The 21,394-nt window shown below is 48.0% G+C and overlaps 1 protein-coding gene across 4 annotated transcripts in view; it reads left to right on the forward strand.

Moving 5' to 3' along the window:
- Positions 1–21,394, forward strand: part of SLC29A3 (solute carrier family 29 member 3) — a 55,402-nt gene that overhangs the window by 22,102 nt on the left and 11,906 nt on the right. For 2 of the 4 annotated variants that reach the window (XM_016195327.2, XM_060201312.1), the window contains exons 3-4: positions 6,346–6,428; positions 16,195–16,421. In XM_016195327.2, coding sequence (XP_016050813.1) covers positions 6,346–6,428; positions 16,195–16,421 — 310 coding nt within the window. The remainder of the gene's footprint in view (positions 1–6,345; positions 6,429–16,194; positions 16,422–21,394) is intronic. The other 2 variants (XM_060201443.1, XM_060201379.1) reach the window with 1 other exon arrangement.

Here is a 21,394-nt window from a genome sequence, read left to right on the forward strand (position 1 = left end):
ATAACCTTTGATGCTCTTACTGCCAGGGACCAAGTGCTCAGCCTTTCTTAAGCTGCAGATTAATTGTCGAGTGCAAAGGAGAGAAGAGAGGGAAGGAAATTAAATGAGATAGCCAAGGAGCAGAAATTTTCGTCTGTTCCTCAGAGCTGGGCCTGTTGAGTTCAGAATGGTGACTGAGAACCTTTCTCTTTAGCACCTTGAGGAGAGCAGTGGGCCTTAGCTGTAACTGCCCCATTTCTCTTTTGAACAATACAATGCGGTGTTGCTCTCAGCTCATCACAGTCCTGTTGCCACCAAGGAAAGCTTCAGGGTGGATACCAACAAATGGGCTTGGGTTGGAGTCCTAAGTAACAAAGCACATGCCATCCCTTCCTCTTGGAATGTCTCTTCCCCCCACCGGTATCCCCAGCTCCTAAGATCTGGCCCCCTTCAATCTTTCATGCCATATGGGAATCCCTCAGTCCTGCCTCTCCCTGTCCCTGTATTCTTTTTTTTTTATAATTTTTTTTTTTATATTTTATTTTATTTATTTATTCCCTTTTGTTGCCCTTGTTGTTTTATTGTTGTAGTTATTATTGTTGTTGTCGTCGTTGTTGGATAGGACAGAGAGAAACGGAGAGAGGAGGGGAAGACAGAGAGGGGGAGAGAAAGATAGACACCTGCAGACCTGCTTCACCGCCTGTGAAGCGACTCCCCTGCAGGTGGGGAGCCGGGGTTCGAGCCGGGATCCTTATGCCGGTCCTTGTGCTTTGCGCCACCTGCGCTTAACCCGCTGCGCTACAGCCCGACTCCCCTTGCCCCTGTATTCTTTGTACTATTGCCATAGGATCGCACCCAACTGCACTTGAGGGCAGCGGGTACCCTGAGCTTTCTGTTTGATACACCAAGCCACCGGCCTGGTGCCAGCCACATAGAGGCTTGCCATATCTGCAGTAAGCTCAGGGGAAGGTCAAGAAGGAAGAGGCGCTGCTCTGGATGGACAGCACCACACCCAGCAGACTGAGGCCCTTGGGGACACCCCCCCCCCCCATCTAGGTTTTTTGCCTGAAATCCTACTTCCTGAGCTGAAAAACCTGCTTGGGGAAGCCTTATCATTCCAAACTGCCTTCTCCTGCTGTGTCCACCCATCTTCAGCCTTGTCTTCATGCTGGAACATACACAGTCTCCCTCCTGTAGTCACATCAGGCCAGGTTTTCAGCAAGCTGCATAGGCCGGGCTGCCACGCTGCACACTTTGAGAGATCCCCTTGGCATTACAGTCTACAGGACTTCATCCCAGAGTTGTACAAAGCCGTCTCTAAGGTCATAGATGGAGGGCCAGTGTCATCACCCTGATGGTCTTCTTTCCTTTATGGCCCCTGGGGTGCTGAGCTCAGCTGAAGACAGAAGCCACGCTCAGCAGCTGTGCTGCAGGGTACCCAGTGAGGTAGATGACACCGAGCCTTTTCAGGAAGCCCTCAATTACCAGGTAGTGGAAACCAACACTGGTGTGAGTTACACCAAAGCCTTCCATTACAGGAAAATGCCTTATGGGTAGAGGCTGTAGATTTGTTGGGGGGGGGGGGGGTTTCACCCAAATACTATTACTATTTAAATTTCAGTATGTTTGATGTGGTACTTAGAGGACTTTGTGTTTTCTTGAGTTAAAATAAGAGAAGGTAGCCCGTACTTTCCTTGGAAATAAATGAGATGAACTCAGGAAGGAAATGTTAGCCACACATTCGCGAAGCATATAATCAAGAGTTGGGTGTAGGGGCCAAGGAAATAGCTCAGTGGTAGAGCAAAGGACTTACATGGCGGAGACCCTGAGTCGAGTTCCTGGCATCACGTATCCCAGAGCTGAGCACTGCTCTGAATTCTCTCTTGCTCGCTTATAAAAATAAATCACTTCAAGATAATTTCACCGAAAATGTTTGGAAAGAACTGAATCTAAGACATTTCTTAGAAAGGAGTGTTTTATGTGTGAACACTTTATCAGGCAGTGTAGTCCTAAGGAAGCAAGAACAGAGAAAAAGGGAAGTGGGGAGGGGATGGGAGCTGTGGTGTTTCTGGGCTGGCCGCAGCTTTGCACCCAAATCCAGCTGGCTACTAGACACATGGGTCATCTCCAGAGGAACCACAGTCACCCATTGCAGAAGTCAATGGAGGAGGGGAAAGGCAAGCAGGTTACCTACCCTCTCTCGTTGGTTGAAGCCTGTCAGCAGACACCCCAGGAAGGTGGCTTCTCCTTTGGTAGTAAGAGCTCTGGGGTCCTGGGGCCAATGTGAGTGATCTGAGGGGCAGGCGTGGCAAGCAGATATAGGTTGGCTGGGCAGTGGCACACCCTGTTAAGCACACATAGTACTGTATGCAAGGGTCTGGGTTCAAGCCCCTGCTCCCCACCTGTAGTAAGGATGCTTTACAAATGAAGAAGCAGGTCTGCAGATGTTTGCCTTTCTCTCTCCCTCTCAGTCTCCCCCCACTCCCTCAATTTCACTCTGTCCTATTGAATTAAAAAAGAAAAAATGGGGAAAAAAAGGGGAAAAACAGCCGTCAGGAGCAGTGGATTTATAGTGCTGTCACGGAGCCCCAGCGATGACCCTGGAAGCAAAATAAATAATTAATAAATAAAATAAAAAGATCTGGGTTGGCACATGAATTAAGTGAGTTCCCTCAAATCAGTGCATGCCATTTGCCAAAATAATTCTAACTTGAGAAAACACTCAGGTGAGGAAAGACTAAGAGGAATGCTGTGGTCAGCAAGCATGACCTTTGCTCCCTCTGGACTTCATATCTGACAGAAAATTGAATGAAAAAGTCACCTGCCCCTGTCTTCATTTTTAAATAACAAGAAGGCTACAATATTCAGAAAAAAAACAACACTACTTAGTAAGAATTCAGCTGAAATCAACATTAATTAGGAATCTATCACTGTGCAAAAACAATATAAGCTTAATGGTCTGAAACAATGTGCATTGTTATTTCGTGGTGACTAGAGGCCAGGAATCCTGGCACGGCTTAACTGGGTCCTGGGCGCAGGGTCTCACAGCACAGTAGTAGGTCATACAGGGGTACAGTCTCAGTGAGGCTCAAATGGAGAAGGATCCTTTCCAGGCTCACCAACCTAGGTTGTTGATAGAATTCAGTGCCTTGAGTTGGTGGGGCTGAAGGCATTCGTTTCCTGCTGAGTATTGGTCAGAAACTGCCTTAAGCAACTAAAGGCCACCAGCATATCTTGCCACTTGGAGTTTCCCAGTGTGGCCTTTGCCTTCTCCAAACTATAGAGGGAAAAATAGTATCCAGCAAGGTAGATGCTTCCATCCCAGGTAACAGTTCCTTATCACATGGGCATAATCAGATACCCCTGACATCTTTGCTGTATTCCTCTGGTTAGAAGTAAACCACAGGTCCTGTTCACACTCAGCAGAGGGAACCACACAAAACAGGGGGGCTTGAGACTGCCCTGCCCGCCATACCTCATTTTAGTAGAACTTTATGCACAATCAAAAAAAAAAAAAAAAAGCAAATAAGTAAACAGCATTGCTTATTTGGATCAGAAATTATGTTTGTGAAAAAAAAAAAAAAGCTCCGTGAGATGTGCCGAGTCAATTTACATCAGCATCTGCAGCCCTCAGCCTGTGCCAGTGAAAGATGGCCTGGCGTCAAGTTCATTCTACCTCCCAGTGTGTTCTTTGTGAAGCAGAGAAATGGACTCAGTTCAGAGACAGGGAATCAGAGCCATCTCCCGTTGTCAGTACTAGAAAAACATTCCAACACAGAAAGGACCCTTTTTTGTTTAAACACCAACAAACCTGAACACTCAATTACCTAGAAAAGTCCCATGCTTGAAACAATTGGAGACCCTGAGCCTGCCTGAAATGACAAAGACAGATTGGACATCCCACGTGATCCCAAGCCATCCATGCACTTGCCACCGAATGAGCAGCCCCTGAAGGCAGGGAGCCTCTCTGGGGGCTGGGATATGTGGCCGCCTCATTCCCAGGCCTTTTCGCCACCTCTCCTGCCCAGTGCCTGCCTGGCCTCACGTAGACCCAGCCACTGTGTCAAGACGTAATTGACTGAGTGCCTCAGACCAGTCCAGGCTCTGCTGAGCCCATCAGGACAGGAACAATGAGGTGGCACCTCAAAGGAGGAAGGCTATTTCTGAGGTTCATGGTTGATGGACCACACTAGCTGTGATTATCATTTTAATTACAAGGCCACCACAACCTTATATTCAGGGTACAGATTTCAAAGACCACAAAGCACTCTGCAGGTTTGAAAAGGGATCATAGAGATGCTCTGTGCTTCGGCCTAGAAGGAGCCCATTGTAAGGGCTTTCTATCTTGGCCTCTGTATCACAATCAGACTCTCCTAGAAAGGAGAGGCCTGACCCTCTGCTTCCAGGTCTGAGTCAGAGTCCGCCTCCTCTGGAACCTTTCCCCAAACCCATGCTCATCTCTCTGCTTTCAAGTGTTCAACACTCTTTCCTGCCCTCCAACCCACGGCTCCCTTAGGACTCTCTGCCACTGATTTGGCAAAACCCAAAACAAAACAGGTGGAACAGAGTATTCTGAGATCCCTTGTGGGCTTATTTATTTATTATTTATCTCTGTCTTTTGAGATGTTAAAAAGTCTTCACAGGGTGTCGTCGAGCAGTAGCGCAGCAGGTTAAGCTCATGGTGCAAAGCGCAAGGACCAGAGTAAGGATCCCGGTTCGAGCCCCCAGCTCCCCACCTGCAGGGGAGTCGCTTCACAGGTGGTGAAGCAGGTCTGCAGGTGTCTATCTTTCTCTCCCTCTCTCTGTCTTCCCCTCCTCGCTCCATTTCTCTCTGTCCTATCCAACAACGAACGACATCAACAACAACAGTAATAACCACAATAAGGCTGCAACAACAAGGGCAACAAAAGGTAGAAAAATGGCCTCCAGGAGAAGTGGATTCATGATGCAGACACTGAGTCCCAGCAATAACCCTGGAGGCAAAAAAAAAAAAAGGTCTTCACACTTTATCTTACACTCCTAGCAAGACACTCAGTTCTCAGAGGCAGCAGTAGGAATCATGCCTTAGGCTCTTGTGATCACCGTAGTTGTCAGAATCCCTTGCATTTTGGCAGGGTGTTTGTTTTTCTCTTTTTCCACACACTATTCTTTGTTCTTGGTACATTTCTATTCAAAGTATTTTCTTGGTTAAGTTCAATTTTCTGAGCTTCCCATAGTAGGAAACAAACACAGCTCCTTTCTTTCCCTCTCCCTCCCTTCCTCCCTTCCTTCCTTCCTTCCTTCCTTTCTCTCTCTCTCTTTCTTTCTTTCTTTCTTTCTCTCCTTACATCTTTCTTTCTTTCTTTCTTTCTTTCTTTCTCTTTTTAGAGTAAATAAAAGGATTTATGTAAGCCCCTGTATTTGGCACACAGTGAGTGCTCCATGTGTGGAAATGCTTACCATGGCTTAGACACCATCACTATTACCAACCTAAGTTTGTTATTTGACATATGGTGAACAAAGCCAAGAGTTATCAGACTTTTCCGATGGTTTGTTGCTTCTTAAAGATTGGTGCATAGAAGGATGATATGTGTACAGTAAAACCCACTTTGATGAGTAGACTTGAGTTTTGCAAAACACTTTTCACCACATAGCTTGTGTAGCTGAAATCTTTCATTCTACTTGTGACCTCTTGTACTCTGTCTAGAATACCCCTAAGCTGCTAGGAAAATGTCCTTTTTTTTCTTTTTCTTTTTTTTAAATATAGACTAGCCTAAGAACAACTTCCCAAAGTGGCTTTGACCTCTCTCTTGGGGCAGCAAATTCAGAGTTAGAACAAAGTTTTCCTGCAGGGACCTCGGAGCCTGGCATGTTTCTAAGAGGCCTTACTTGGTTTCAAAACTGTGGTTTGATCACAACAAAACCTATTTGGATAACCTTGAAATTGCTCAGTGGGCTAAGAAGGCAGCTGGGGCAAGTTTCTTTCTTTCTTTCTTTCTTTCTTTCTTTCTTTCTTTCTTTCTTTCTTACTTTCTTTCTTTCTTTCTTTCGAGGTATAAATTGAGTCAAGGCCCCATTGTCCCACTTGGGTGGGACAGGTAGAATGGATGGGGCCATGAACGGCAAAGTGGATGGGTACTCACTAAGGGCAGGGATCATGTCTTATCCTTTCCGATGCCCCCAGCACTTAGCACAGCCTATATGGGTGGTGGAATGGGTGGTCTTAGTTTGGAGATACTAAGCCATCTTGGGGTAGACCTCCTCACTGTTCACAGGTATCTGAAGCCAGTGGATGAAGCCCCACCAAGTGGCTCTCTGCACTCAGTGGACCTTCCTTCCCCTCTGTCCTGAGTGACCTCAGTGGCCTCCTCACTTCTGTGCTTGCAGAACTACTTCGAGAGCTACCTAGCCGTTGCCTCCACTGTGCCCTCCGTGCTATGCCTCATGGCGAACTTCCTGCTTGTTAACAGGTAAGCCGCTTACCTCTCCCAGGACCTAGCCTTCTGCACACTACTCTGATTTGTGGCAGCTTCTTGTCTGCTTTCTTAGCTGGTGGCCACCAGAGTTGTAGGCAAGCCGTTGAGGCTTCTCCACGAAGATTGAAAAGGCAGCTCTGTTACTGTTACTGGGGCAACTTCCGGTACATACTGTTGAGATGCCAGGTGCCTAGGAAGCTGGACCTTCACTTTCCAGCCATATCCTGTAGCACTGAGTCAGCAACCAGAGTCTTCCCTTTCTTCTCATGAGAGTCTGTCAACAGCTTCTAGGGCCACAGACTTTGTAGCCAAGAAACACCATGTGGATGGTGGGACAGGACCCAGGGAGCTTGTGGAAGCTGATCTTCAGGAATTTCTGAAAGCCAACAAAATGTGGGCTGCCTCAGCTGGCCTCTCGCAGTTCTGGCTCCCGCCATGTGGGAATGAATCCCTTAACTGCGCGGTGCTGAGCTGCCAACACCAGCTCACGTTCGCTACTCACAGGCACAGGGGTGTCAGTGAGAAACTTCTGGCAATGTTAGTGAAGACCTGGAAGAGCCTCCATCTGAAAGCACTCAAATACAGGAATGACGTAGGAGACAGCCAGGCCAATTAGCACAGCCCTTAGACGTCCAGAGTGACAGTGTAAGTAAGTAGGGTGACCAGGGCAGTCGGCCTTGCTATATTGTCTGTATTTCCCCCAACACTGCCGCTTGGTGATTATAGTGGCTACGCACTGATGCAAATCACTGATGGAAAATCTGTTCTTCTATCATCTGTGCTGTCCCTGAACCTCTTAAGAATCTTCAGGATAGGGGGCCGGGTGGTGGCACACCTGGTTGAGCACACACGTTACAATATGCGAGGACCTGGGTTCGAGTCCCCTGTCTCCACCTGCAGGGGCAAAGTTTCACGAGTGGTGAAGCAGGTCTGTAGGTGTCTCTCTGTCTCTCTCCCTCTCTGTCTTCCCTTTCTTATTTTCTGGCTGTCTCTATCCAACAAATAAATAAAGATGCTTTTAAAAAATTTTGTAAGAAAAAGAATCTTCAGGATATTTTAAAGCAGGACTAGTCATACGTGTACCTTACGTGCACTGAGCCTAAGCATCCCAGCCTTCCCAAACATGCTCTGGGTCTGTCCCAGCTATCTGTTGCTACATAAAGATCCTAAAACATAGTGGCTTCAAACAATAACAAATAATTAGTTTCGTGGTTCTGGTCACTGACTCAGCTGGTAGCTCTCTTTTTCTTTCTTAAGAAAATTTTAATACTTTATTTACTTATTTATTATTGGATAGAGACATTGAAAAATTGAGAGGGAAAGAGAAAGAGAGACATCTGCAGGCCTGTGAAGCTTGTAAAATTTTCCCCAGCTTGGACCTTTCACTTTATTTTTTTTCCAGAGCACTGCTCAGCTCTGTCTTATGGTAGTGTCAGGGATTGAACTTGAGACCTGGGAGCCTGAAGCATGAGAACCTATTTACATAACCATTATGCTTGTTAAGCTTGTGAAGCTTTCCCCTTGCAGGTGGGGGCCAAGGGCTTGAACTTGGGTGCTAACACTGTAATGTGTGAATGTGTTCGTCTAACCAGGCGCACCACCACCCGGCCCCCTCTTTCTCTTTCCCATCCTCACACCCACTGTCATCTCTCATGTGTCAGCCTCAGATAACAGGACTTCCCATCGTGTGCTGTAGGGGAGTGTTCTAAGAGAGCAAGGCTGAAGCTAACTGGCTTTAGTCTCTGCAGAAGGCTGGCTTCACTTCTGTCATGCTCTGCTGGTCAAGTCAGTCATAAAACCCACTTGATTTCAAAGGGACACAGACCCCCACCTCTCAGTGGAAGGGATGTCAGAGTGTGTACCTGCACTGGAATCACAGTGCTGCAGCCCAAGAGTGAGAAAGTGAGAAAGGCCATCAGATGGCCAGAGGGCTTTTAACTCCTATTGCAATCTGAGTGTCCTTAGCCCATCTCTCTCTCTCACTCTCTCTTTCCCTCTCTCTCTCTCTCTCTCTCTCTTTTTCTCTCTAGCACAGAGGAGCCACACAGCCCTAACAGGTGAGATGCAGCCTCCAGAGGTCGCCTTCTAAGTGGAGACACCCAGGACAGACCAGGTGTTTGCTCAGTGCTGCCAGCCCCTGGGGGACAGCTGCTGGTTCCCGGCAGGAGTGGGGAAGCAAGGGGAAGAGGCCAGGTGGTGGTGATACGCCTGGTAGAGCATGCAAGCTGCCATGTGCAAGGACTCTTCTTTCTCTCTCTTCACCCTGTATCTCTCTAACACACTCTATCAAAAAGGAAAATAAGTGAGTGGGGGAGATAGCATAGTGGTTATGCAAAAAGACTGTCAAACTGAGGCTCCAAAGTCCCTGGTACTATCCCCCACCACCACTATAAGCCAGAGCTGAGCAGGACTATGGTGAAGAGGAGAGGAGAAGGGAGGGGCAGGGACAGGGGAGGGACAGGGGAGGGGAGGGGATGGCTTCCAGGAAATGGTAGTCATTCTTCAGGCACTAGTGATAACCCTGGTGGGAAAAAAAAAAAAAAAAGGAAAAGAAAAGAAAAAGAAATAAAGGAAAGAGGACTCAAGAGGAGGAGGAAGAATAAGAGAGAGTGATAGAGCCAAGGTGATAGGGGGGCTCTAGTCTCTCTCTTTCTCCCTCTCTCTCTCCCTCTCTCTCCCTTCCTTGCCCACTCTCCTTTCCTGGCTTCTCACCTCCTCTCTGCCCACTCACCAGCAAGTCCTAGAAATAGGAGTTTGTCCAGCAGGAGCAATCCAGGTTCATATAAATGAGAGTTCCTGGCATTTATAGATCCAAAGTCACTGTCTCTGCTCTGCTGAGGGTTCAGACCTTGTGTCCCCTCATGTACCACTTGGAATGCACAGCAGGACAGCAGGGAGGTTGTGGCATTGTCCATTTTCTGGGTGGAAGTCAGGAGGTATGCACAAAACCACAGGGCCAAGAGTGGCCCTGGCCTATGTCTTTCGTGACACCACCTCCTCTGTGGACAGCTCAGCAGGCTGGAAACCAACCAGACGAAGGTCAGTGGGGGCCTGTGACACTGCTGGTGAAGGGCAGGGAGACTGCACCTTAGAAGGTCGAGTGACTTCAGAGACAGGGACTAGCCCCAGCGGTGGCAGGGAACGTGCAGCCTCAGGCCCTGGGAAAATGTCTTTAACTGAGAACAGTTTTTTTTTTTTCACAAGGGTTATCACTGGGTCTTAGTGGCAGCACTATTAATACACAGCTCCTAACAGCCATTTTCCCCATTGTTTTCTTTCTATTTTATTATTATTTTTTTATTTGACAGGACAGAGAGAAATTGAAAGGGGATGGCAGATAAAGAGGGAGAGAGAAAGAGAGACACCTACAGACCTGCTTCATTGCTCATGAAGCCTCTTCCCTGCAGGTGGGGAGCAAGGACTCAAACCCGGATCCTTACACACAGTGATACGTGCCACCCAATCCCCAGTTCACATTCTTGAGCACTCATAACCTTTAGAATTATTTCTTAAAAATGTATATTTTTATTTATTTACACAAAAGATAGGAGGAAAGAAAGAACCAGACATCGCTCTGGTACATGTACTGCAGGGGATTGAACTCAGGACCTCATGCTTGAGAATCAAATGCTTTATCCACTGCGCCATATCTGGACCACTCCCTTGTATTCATTATCTCCTTCAAATTCTTACAGTAAGTAGCCCAGCAGGCAGGACACCTGTTATCCTGTTTTACAGATAGAGAAACAGACTGCCAGAGGTGACCTGCCTGAGGATAGGGGCTGCCACTAAGGGAGTAGAACCAGAATGGGAAATTCAACCTTTTCTCCCCTTGTATCTGAGTGTAGAATCTCTGAGCCACCTGCTTCCTGGTTCCCTGGGCAAAGCTCAGCTTGGCTGTGCCGTAACATCAGGCTATAGGAGGAAGGGCATGGTGAAGACCTGGGCCTCTCAGTGGGGTCTATGGACCATCAAGATGGCCTCCCTCCAGAGTCTAGGTGGGGAGATGGCGCTGGGACTCAGCTCTATGAAACTCCTGCAGAAGGGCCTAGCCCAGCCCAGGCCTTACCTGCAGCCTCTCCTGACTACAGGGCGATGTTGGAAAATACTTCCAGGCCCCCATATGCTTCTAAGCTACAGGAAGACAGACAGTTTGGGGTGCGGCTGTTTTTGTGTTTAATATAGAAGATTGAAATGTCTCCTCCCTCCCCCATCCTGGAGAATCGTGACTCTCTCTCTCACTGCCTCATTCATAATCACCAAGTGTTTTATTATGTTAACTCAGTGGCATCATAAATACTTATGAGAAGGATTTACATGTTGACAACTTAAGAAGAAATCAGTCCCCTGGGGTCCTGAGCCCTCACTTGCAATGAAGGAAATGGTGGGGAGCCATTGGAATCGTGGATACAGCTGACAGTCCTCTCCAAGAATCAAGTCAGTGTGCCCTGGCCCAGGGTGCTGCAGGGGAGGAGCGGTCTCTACCATCCCATGTCCCAGAGCAGAATCAGTGCCCCCAAGGACACACTTGTCTAGGCTTTTCCTAAAATTCCAATAGTGTCACAGTTCCCGGCATGCTAGAGTAGGAAAGGCAGAGGCTGAGTCCAGTGTATCCCCTTTATGTGTGCAGTGAGTTGACACTAGGACCCCAATTACAATTTTTTTTTTTTTTTGCCTCCAGGGTTATTGCTGGGGCTGGATGCCTGCACTATGATTCCACTGCTCCTGGAGGCTATTTTTTTTCCATTTTATTGCCATTGTTGTTATTGCTGTTGTTGTTGTTGTTGGATAGGACAGAGAGAAATCAAGAGAGGAGGGGAAGATATAGAAGGGGAGAGAAAGATAGATACCTGTAGACCTGCTTCACTGCTTATGAAGCGACCTCTCTGCAGGTGGGGAGCCGGGGGCTCAAACTGGGATCTTTGAGCTGGTCCTTGTGCTTTGTTCCATGTGCACTTAGCCTGGTGCACTACCACCCAGCCCCACCGATTACAGTGTTTTAAGCACTTCAAGATTGTTTTCATACTACTCACCACCCAAAGGAGCCCCTGGATGAGAGGTTCCTCTGAGACTGGGCCATGCAGCAGGTATCTGGCAGGCAGGGAGGAGACCTGTGCTGGTGAGGGGCATTCTGGGAAAGAGCAGAGCTGCAGACCAGGTTGGTTTTGTAAAGCACTTGGTATTTACCAGTCTTCCTTCTGTTCCTATGCTGGGGGTACCTGGGTATAAAGTCCCTCAGCTCTGTACAAAGCAAACTTCTGTTTCAGCTTTGTTGTGACGGGCACTGAAGGACCCTGGTGGTGTCAGCAGCGTTCCTGGGCTGGACTTTCCTGTGTTGTGTGAGGAGGTGTCTAAAGAGAGGTCATTTCTTTTTTCTTTACTGCCACCAGGGCCATCACCGGCTCTGTGCCTGCACAACGAATCTACTGCTCCTGGTGACTTTTTTTTTTAACTATTGCATAGGACAGAGAGAAATTGAGAGGGGGAGAGGGAGATAGAGAGGGAGAGAAGACGCCTGCAGACTTGTTTCACCATTCAGGAAGTGCCCCACCTGCAGGTGGGGTACAGGGCCTCAAACCCAGGTTCTTGAGCATGGCAATGTATGTGCTTAACCAGATGCACCACCACCAGGCCCCCAGAGGTCACTGTTAGGGCTGGCTGGAAATGCTACAGATGTTTACAGCTGTCTTCCTGCTGGGGGGCAGGGGTCATGAAGCAGAGAGCAACTGAGAAGTTTACACACACACCCCTCCTTAAAAGCTGCCCCACACTGCTGGTAACCTTGCTTGTCGATTGTGCATCCCACAGATAAATACCAGGTGCCTGCCAGGCCCCATACCCATTTTGGGGTGAGAGGTCCTATCCTTGTAGAGTTCCTTATAGCTTTTAGTCTGTCCTTTGCTTTCTTCTTACCCCAAGGAACTATGAAAATTTGTTGGCATTTATCCCCAGCCCCCCCCCCCACTGTCTCTCCTTCATCTTTAGAATAATAATAAGCTAGAAGGGACCTCAGCATCACTCTGTTCTTCATTTTCTTCTTATGGGAAGAAGAAACTGAGATCCTGAAATCTGAGTATTAGCCTGAGATCCCATAGTGAGTTGGTAGCAGAGCAGGCAGGATGCCAGTCCCCTGACGCTGACTCTGTGTGCTTGCTGGCTCTTCTTTAGTGGGAGGAGGAGGGGTAGGGCAGCACTGGCTTCTGGGGCTAGCGGAGAGGCACTGTGTGACAGGGATGAAGGATTTAGCGCTGAGCATCAGAACTAAAGCCCGGCCACCAGTATCCCGGACAGCTGGTATGCACTCACTCGAGAGACTCTAGTCTCTCTAGAGTCCCAGGTGTCCAGATGCTCCACCTGACTGCCCACACCTGCCCTGCAGAATCTCCTGTAGACCTGGGGGAGATGCATTTTAGCAGAGGGATATACTATGGGGTTCCCCCCAGAAGTAAACCCTGAAACATGGATTCAACTGTGACTATTTTATTTGTGAGGGAAAAGTTGGAGAGGGAGAGGTAGACCTCCAATAAAGAATGAATTACTGAGCCAGCTCCCAAAAAGGGGACCAACTTGATCCTGCTGCTGAGAACACTGAGAGCCACTGTGGGAGGAGGTAGCTGGGGGTATTTGTCCAGCCACTTCCCTGTAATTGGCTGAAGGTTGCTCTTGGGTGGTGTTCCTTACCTGTCATTTGCAACCTTCTTTTTAGTTAGAGGTCATATGAGCAGAGCTCGTGGCTGGAAATTCTGATATACCTCTTGGTGTTTATAGAGATTATTATTATTATTATCACTCAATTAATGAGAAAGAGGGAGACAACCAGAGCATCATTCTATCACATGTGATGCCAAGGCTCAAACTCTGAACCTCATGCTTGAGGGTCCACTCTTATGCACTACACTATCTCCCAGGCCACATTGTTGGAACACTTAGTAACAAACAGTGAAGATGTGAAAGGGACTGAATGCCTATTTCTCTGTCTCAACAGGTCAGGTCTGTTTGCAGGCAATACTGAGCTTAGGGTATCTCAGGCATCCACAGGGTTCTCCTGTGCGTGTCCCTGGGCTCTGTGTGTCCCTGCTTGACTTTATCCTCACGCAGTTGACCAGATGGTGGCCAGAATTCCCTGACAGTCAAGTAGACAGAAAGTGTCTCCCATCCTCCCCTGCCCCTCCCCTCCCTATCCCTATCCCTACCCCTACCCATACCCATACCCCTACCCCTACCCCTACCCCTACCCCATCCCTATCCCTAGCCCATCTCCATCTCTCCCCTTCAGTCCCACAGAAGACTGACTGCCCATGTTATCCCACCAGCTAATTATCCCTAATTCAATCCAGAGTTTGTGGACAGTTTGATCACCCCAGACCAGCTCATGTGTCCATTACTTTCAAGTGGGTGGGTGTGGTGATGCGTCACCTGCCCAGGAAGGCTTGGCGTGGAGTTGCTATTCTCCCAGGGGAATGGAGGGATACTGGTAGAAACTGTGTCGCTGGAGATCCCGCTCCAAGAAGGCTGGCAAACAAGAACCTCTGCAAGATGAGCTTGCTCACAACCCAGCACTCTAACTTGCAGCACCAGGGTGAGTTCTATGCCCCTCGGGTGCACCCAGGATGCCCTAGTGCTTGGCACACAGTAGTCACTTGTAGAGTGAGCACTCTGCTCCTCCCTCCCCTTTACAAAGCAGACGGAGCACTCACTCTCCCTGCAGCTAGATCTAGAGCACGTGTGAAAAAGAAATCTTGTTGCTTTTCTTTTTAAAAAATATTTATTTATTTTATTTTGGGTAGAGACAGAGAGAAATTGAGAGGGTAGGAGGAGATAGGAAGGAGAGAGAGAAAGAGAGACAGACACCTGCAGCCCTGCTTTACCACTTGTAAAGTCTGCCCCCTGCAGGTGGGTGCTGGGGGGTGGGTCTTGAACTTGGGTCCTTGCACACTGCAATGTGTGCACTTAGCCAGGTGCGCCACCACCTGGCCCCCCTTGTTGCTTTTCATATTCATCATTTCCCACCTATTTATGTACACACATATTTTTCTACCTTTCAAATCTTTTTCTCTCTCGCTCGCTCTCTTTTACATTCTCTGCCCCAACTGTGTATAACTAACCTAGTTTTCCTCCTAGCTGCCTCCCACTGGTTAGCAGGAAAATTAAATAAATGCACATTCCGGTTTAGAGCATAGTCTAATCCGACAGTTTAAATATCCCCTCTAGATGATGTTCTCGTTCCCAGTGATAAAAGCGCAGTGTTTCTGAATTTCTTTTTTCTTTTTTTTTTTAAAAGATTTTATTTATTTATTTATTTATTAGTGAAAAAGATAGGAGGAGAGAGAAAGAACCAGGCATCATGACATCTCTCTGGTACATGTGCTGCCAGGGATTGAACTCAGGACTTCATGCTTGAGAGTCTAGTGCGTTAGCCACTGCGCCACCTCCCGGACTACTCTCTGAATTTCTTACTTCCTGTTTCTCCTTCCCTCAATGGTTCTTCTGGGCAGACTGGGGGCTGGAGAAATGTATGGCTTACCCAGAGACCTGGGCATGGGGCTGGAGGAGGCCACGGGTTACTCTACCTTGCGTTGCCTGCTGCCCATAGTGACTGGGAGCACCACAGGAGAAAACTTCTACCCTGGCCACTTGTCCTGAGCCACCCACATTGCCTTTACCCAGTGGAGGCAGGAGTTGTCTTCCCAGGAGCACAGACATTCTGGTTCACAGCCCAGTGACTTGAGCAAGTCCTCAGCCTCTCTGACACATGGGCTAGGTAAGAGTCCACATTGTACAGAACTGCTGTAGAATCCAGTGAGTTAGCATATAGGAAACTCTTAGGACAGTACCTAGCACAAATTAAGTACTATGTGAACACTTTGTATGAGAATGATGATGGTGGTTTTATTCTCCCCCCCCCCCAGCCCTCAGTACTGCTAAATTTCGGGGAAAAGAAGCCCATAGGGGGAAGATGACCAGAGGGCTCTGCACTCTTAAGTCCATCAGGACCTGGAAAGAGAAGAGGAAAAAGGGAGGGACATTCAGAAGCAGTAGTAGATAGAGATGTGACTTAAAAAGGAAGAGAAGATGGAACCATGGGGGGGAAAATGGTCAAATACATACAAATATAGACAGATAATTGTAGAAATAATAGTTAACCCATATCTGCCACATTAGGAGAACTGCGTAGCTTGCTTACAATGGAAGGAATGGGGATGCAGAACTCTGGTCATGGGAATGGTGCGTGTTATACCCCTATTATCATGTAGTTTTGTAAATCAATATTAAATCACTAATAAAATTTAAGAAAAAAAAGCCCATGGCTAGTTGCCCTGTTTCTATACTAGGCAAAACCAATGGGAGTTTAGTCCCATAAAAGGAGAAGCAGGGACTTGCCTCAAAATCCTCACATGTTGTCCTTGAACCTCAGAGAAATATGGAAAGAGGAAGTGTCCACTGAGCCCGAGTTGGAGACAGTGCCTTCCATGCTCTGCACACGGCCCTCCTGAGGTCCTCTGAGCCAGCCCTTGAGCTAGATTCTTTTTCCCTCTACATTGTACAGGCTCAGAAACTAAGAACAAAGCAACTGAGGCATTTGCCCAAAGTCGCACAGTGAGCTGGGGACAGCAGGGAGGGAGTAGATCCAGGCCTCCTGACAGTCCCAGTCATTGTGCACACCTGCTTTTCTTTTCTTAACTGTTCACCGACTCTGGCCCTGGAGGGGCAGACCACAGTGGGATCTCTAACCACTCCGGGTGCCTGTCCTTGCCTCCAGGGTCCCACTTCAGGTCCGTGTTTTGGCCTCCCTGACCATCATGCTGATCATATTCGTGGTGATGACAGTGTTAGTGAAAGTGGACACCTCCTCCTGGACCCGAGGCTTCTTTGCTGTCACCATTGCCTGCATGGCCATCATCAGTGGCACCTCCACCATCTTCAACAGCAGTATCTTCGGCATGACTGGCTCCTTTCCTATGAGGGATTCCCAGGCGCTGATATCAGGTGAGAGCTGACCTCACACAGCTAGCCAGGCTGCTCCATGGAGGAGGGTGTGTGTGTGTGTGTGTGTGTGTGTGTGTGTTCATGTGCACACTCTGGGGGGGTAAGGACTTGTGTGAAGGACTTAGAGGGGAGCAACTGGTGGCACCTCCAGAAGAAGAAATGAATATTAATTGCACCCCAAACTTAGTACTAGGCTTTGAAAAACAGCAGTCATGGGGCCGGGTGGTGGCACACCTGGTTGAACGCATGTGTTACAGTGCGCAAGGACCTAGGTTCAAGCCCCTGGTCCCCCACCTATAGGGGAGAAGCTTCATGAATGGTGAATCAAGGATGCAGGTGTCTCTCTCCCCTTCCCCTCTCAATTTCTGGCTGTCTCTATCAAATAAAGACAATAAAAAGAAAAGAAAAACAGCAGTCATTCCTTCCTTTCTTTCTCTCTCTTTATTTCAGAAATCATTTCTGTGGCCCAGAAATCTACAGTTTGACAGGAGCTGGTGGCATTAGCAAGGACAGTAGGACTAGGGCTTGGAGTATCTGTATATATATATATATATATATATAGAGAGAGAGAGAGAGAGAGAAACAGAGAGAGGGAGAGAGAGACTAAGAGAAATTGAGAGGGAAGGGAGAGAGAGAGTGAAAGAGAAAAAGAGACCTGTAGTACTGCTTCTTTGCTCATGAAGCATCCCTCCTTCGAAGGGGGACTGTGGTCTTGGGCCAGGATCCTTGTGCCAAGGTTTTAGCGTGTTTGTGCACTCTACCAGGTGCACCACGACCCATCCCCAAGGATCTGCTTTCAAGATGCTGTGCTTACCCAGCTGGCATGATGCTGCTGCTTGTTGCCTGGAAACTCAGCCAGGCCAGGATTCTCTCGACCCTCACTGTGGGTGCTTAGACTTCCCCACGGCATAGTGCCTGGGTCCCAAAAGTAAGCATCCCAGGATCCCAGGGCAGAAGTGTTATTTTTCTTTTATGATTTAGACATGGAAGCCATTTAGGGTCACGTAGCCATAAGCCCACCTGGATCCGGGGTGAGGGAACACAGACCCACGTGTCACAGTGGGGGAGTATGAAAATCATGTTGTGAGATGAACAGGTGGGAACTGCAGCCCCTTTTTTTTTCCCCCTCAAGGGTTATCGGCTAGGGCTCGCTGCCTGCTCTACAAATCCTCTGCTCCTGGAGGCCATCGTTTTTTCCCGTTGTTGTTTTGCTGTTACTATTGTTGTTTTTGTTGCTGCTGTTATTGTTATTGGATAGGACAGAGAAAAATTGAGAGAAGAGGGGAAGACAGAGGGAGAGAGAAAAACAGACCTGCTTCACTGCTTGAGAAGTGACCCCCCCCCCCCCCCCCCCCCCCCCCCCCGTGCACTCTTAACCTGGTGCACTACCCGATCCCCTGCCTGCCGGGATAGCCTGAGGGTGCTTCTTCCGGAGCAAGTGCTCTGTGGGTTGGAGAGAACTCGACTGGAGCCAACCTAGGCTGCTGCGTGGGAGAGGGATCAGGAACTCCTGTCGGGCTAGCGGGCTAGCGTTGCAGGAGAGAGACTCTGGGACTTGTGGAGCCGGAAGTCAATCCAATGTGTTTAATCAGAAAAGAAGATTCTTTTATACATCCTAAGAAGGAAGTGGTAGGGTGTGACTAGGAGAGGAGGTGGAGCGAAAAAAGATTGCGAACCAGAGCTGGGCAAGTAAGAATCTGCACTCTCCTTGGAGCCCCCACCCCTTAAAGCAAGGCCAGAGACTCAGCTGCTCTGTTCCACATCTGTATCCACACGGTTCCGCCATGTGAAAGAGTGCTAGAAGCATCTTCCCTCTGGAGAAGAATCTCTGTCCTGTGCCTGTTAATTACTGATGCCACGTAGTATGTCGCAGGGTAACAGATACCCTGACAAGTGCCTACCTCTCCTCCACCCCTACACCAGAGCCAGATATGACTGACAGGTCAGTATCTTTGTTCCTGGGCTGCAGAATCCTTCTGAAAACAGCACTGAGGCAATTATGAGTGATCAGATCTGTTTGCTTTTTTTTTTTTCTTTTCCTAAAATTAGGCTTCAGAGTCTATCCTGGGAAATCACTGGACCTAAAACAAAGATAGACCCAATGCTGAGATTCCTGAGTACAATCAATATCCACTAACCATCTTTCAGCAAACCTGCAGCTGAAGGAAACAGCCACCAAGTACTGACTTTAATCTCTTGGATCACCTGTGCCTCAGAGAGAAGCTCTTATCACCTCATCTCCTTCCTGTCTGCTGGAGGAGGTGTTTTCCTAAGTATCGCCTTAACCTTGCTGCTAGCTCTCCATGAGCCAAGGGCCAGACAAACTGCTCAGGTTTGCATATGACCTTCAGGCTCATCTGGTCACCTAGCATAGATCTGGGTCTTCTAGAGCAAAGGACTCTACTGTGAATTTTTAGAAAGTTCATGTTTTCCAAGATAGAGAAATCTACTCACACTGAAGTCTGAACTGCTCAGGACTCAAAGTCACGGCCAGCACAGCCCCCAGTGGGTGCCCATCCAAGGTGTCCTGACCTCCCAGAGGCCCCCACACCACCTCCCCAGCCCCCCATTGTTTTCAGTCCAGAGGAGCCCATCTGTGAATTCTGCACATGTTGGCATCTGAAGACAATTCATTTATTTTGTACTGGTGTGTTTTTTCTAAACCCTCATTTGCATGTATTTCCATAACTGATGAGATAAAGTAGGGAATCATGAAGGATGAGCTCCCGGAGGCCTGGCTTGTTGTTGATGATAATATTGTAAATTCTCTACAAGTTGGACAGGGAGGGGGGAAATCAATAGGCAGTGATGTTAACATCTCTTCCTTGGGGCAGCTGGGGAACAGCTTACTGAGTTTAACCCCAGTTCTTACAAAACACCCAGGTAGGGATTACAGCTTCTCAGAAGTTGGCACCCTCTTAGCGACAGGTTTACCCTGTAACTGCTGCTTTGATGTGGCAAGGATGAAAATAGCCAGGTTCCTAATTGGGTTTCAGAGAAGATTTATATGGCACTCCTGGGTCCAGGCATCATCCTGAGTGTTTTACTTGTAATGGTCCTATTAGGATGTGCGTACTATTATTATTTTTATTTGTTATTGGACAGAGACAGAGACAAATTGAGAGAGAAGGGAGAGATAGAGAAGAAGAGAGACAGAGAGACGCCTGCAGACCTGCTTCACTGTCTGTGAAGTGACTGCCCTGCAGGTGGGGAGCCTGGGGGCTTGAACCGAGATCCTAACTGGTCCTTATGCTTTGTGCCACGTGTGCTTAACTCTCTGCGCTACTGCCTGACTCCCAAGATGTGTGTATTCTTAACATCCCCATTTTGCAGATGAGGACACAGAGGTTAAGAGAGTTGCTGAGTATCACACAGCTAGATCAGATATTCTGGTTCTAAAGTCTGTGTTCTTAATCTCTCTCTCTCTTTGCTTCAAGGACTCATTGCTGGCACTATGAATCCACTGCTCCTGTGGCCATTTTTTCAGTTATTATTATTAATATTTTTTGGATAGGACAGAGAGAAATTGAGAAGGGAGGGGAAGATAGAAAGGGGGAGGGGGAGGGAGAGAAAGATAGACACGTGCTTTCAAAGCAAACCACCATCACCTCTTCCCCACAGGTGGGGAGCCAGGGGCTCAAACTGGGATTCTTACATGGGTCCTTCCACTTAGTATTATGTGCAATTAACTCAGTGCACCACCATCCAGCAACCTGTATTCTTAATCTCTATGCTATTTTTTTAAAGATTTTATTCTTTTTTAAAATTATGTATTTTTGTTTATTATTGAATAGAGATAGAGAGAAATGGAGGGGGTAGGTAGAGAGGGAAAGAGACAGAGAAACACTTGCAGTCCTGCTTCACTACTTGTGAAGCTTTCCCCGTCAGTGGGGACCAGGGACTTGAACCTGGGTCCTTGCACACTAAAATGTGTGCGCTTAACCAGGTGCGCCACCACCTAGCCTGTCTATACTAGTTTTGACTTCTCAAATCCTGACCCTTGACCTCCACTCAGATGAATGGACATGATTTATCATTGTTGGGTAGTATGCCAGCTCCCCTGGCTTAAAGCTTCTGTCTCTAATCCTGCTTAACTAAGCACCAGCATGCCTGAAGGGCATTGGTTTGATCCCACTCAAAGCTGCGGTCTATTTACATAAACCACTGCTAACTAAGCACCGCCCTGCCTCCAGGGCATTGGTTTAATCCCCACTGGTTCACGATGTCTTTTTGCTCCGCCCCCTCTCATAGTCACACTGATTTCCACCACTGCCTTTTTGCTCCACCCTCTCTATATCACATCCTGTTTCCACCCTACTTGGCTAGTATATATACAAGCTGCTTTTCTGAGTAAAAACACTTGGAATTGCTTTTCGGCTCCGAGAGTTCCAGAGTGTATCTCCTGCTACATTAGCTCCGCACAAGTTCCTGATCCCTCTCCCCCACAGCAGTCTAGATTGACTCCAGTTGAGTTCTCTCCAAACCAGAGAGCACTTGCTCGGGAAGAAGCACCCTCAGGCTATCCTGGCATATCATGAGAAGGGTTGTCCATCAGGCCACTGATGGTCCCTGACTGAGCCAGAGAGATGGGAAGTGGAGTGGAGGGTACATAACATAATGCTCATACAAGCACACTCATGCCTGAGGCTCCAGAGTCCCAAGTTCAGTTCCATCCTCGACACCACCATAAGCCATAGTGCTTTGGTAGGAAGAGAGAGAGAAAGAGGGAGAGGGAAAGGGAGAGGAAGTGTGGATGAGGCTGTGATGATGCACATTTGGTGCACAAGGGCCTGAGCTGCCCCTCCCCCACTTCTACAGGTGCAGTTTTGGTCAGAAATGTGGTGCCTGGTCAGAGCTGCCCCACAGTGGAGAAGCAGGTCCAGCCCATCTGTGCTGCTTCACAACCTGCAGTCAGCCTTCTTTGCTTTTTTGAAAATCAAAATCCTGATGGCCTCACATGAGCAAATCACTCA

Source organism: Erinaceus europaeus, chromosome 1 (genome assembly GCF_950295315.1).
Source record: "Erinaceus europaeus chromosome 1, mEriEur2.1, whole genome shotgun sequence".
In the NCBI taxonomy this organism is placed as follows: domain Eukaryota; kingdom Metazoa; phylum Chordata; class Mammalia; order Eulipotyphla; family Erinaceidae; genus Erinaceus; species Erinaceus europaeus.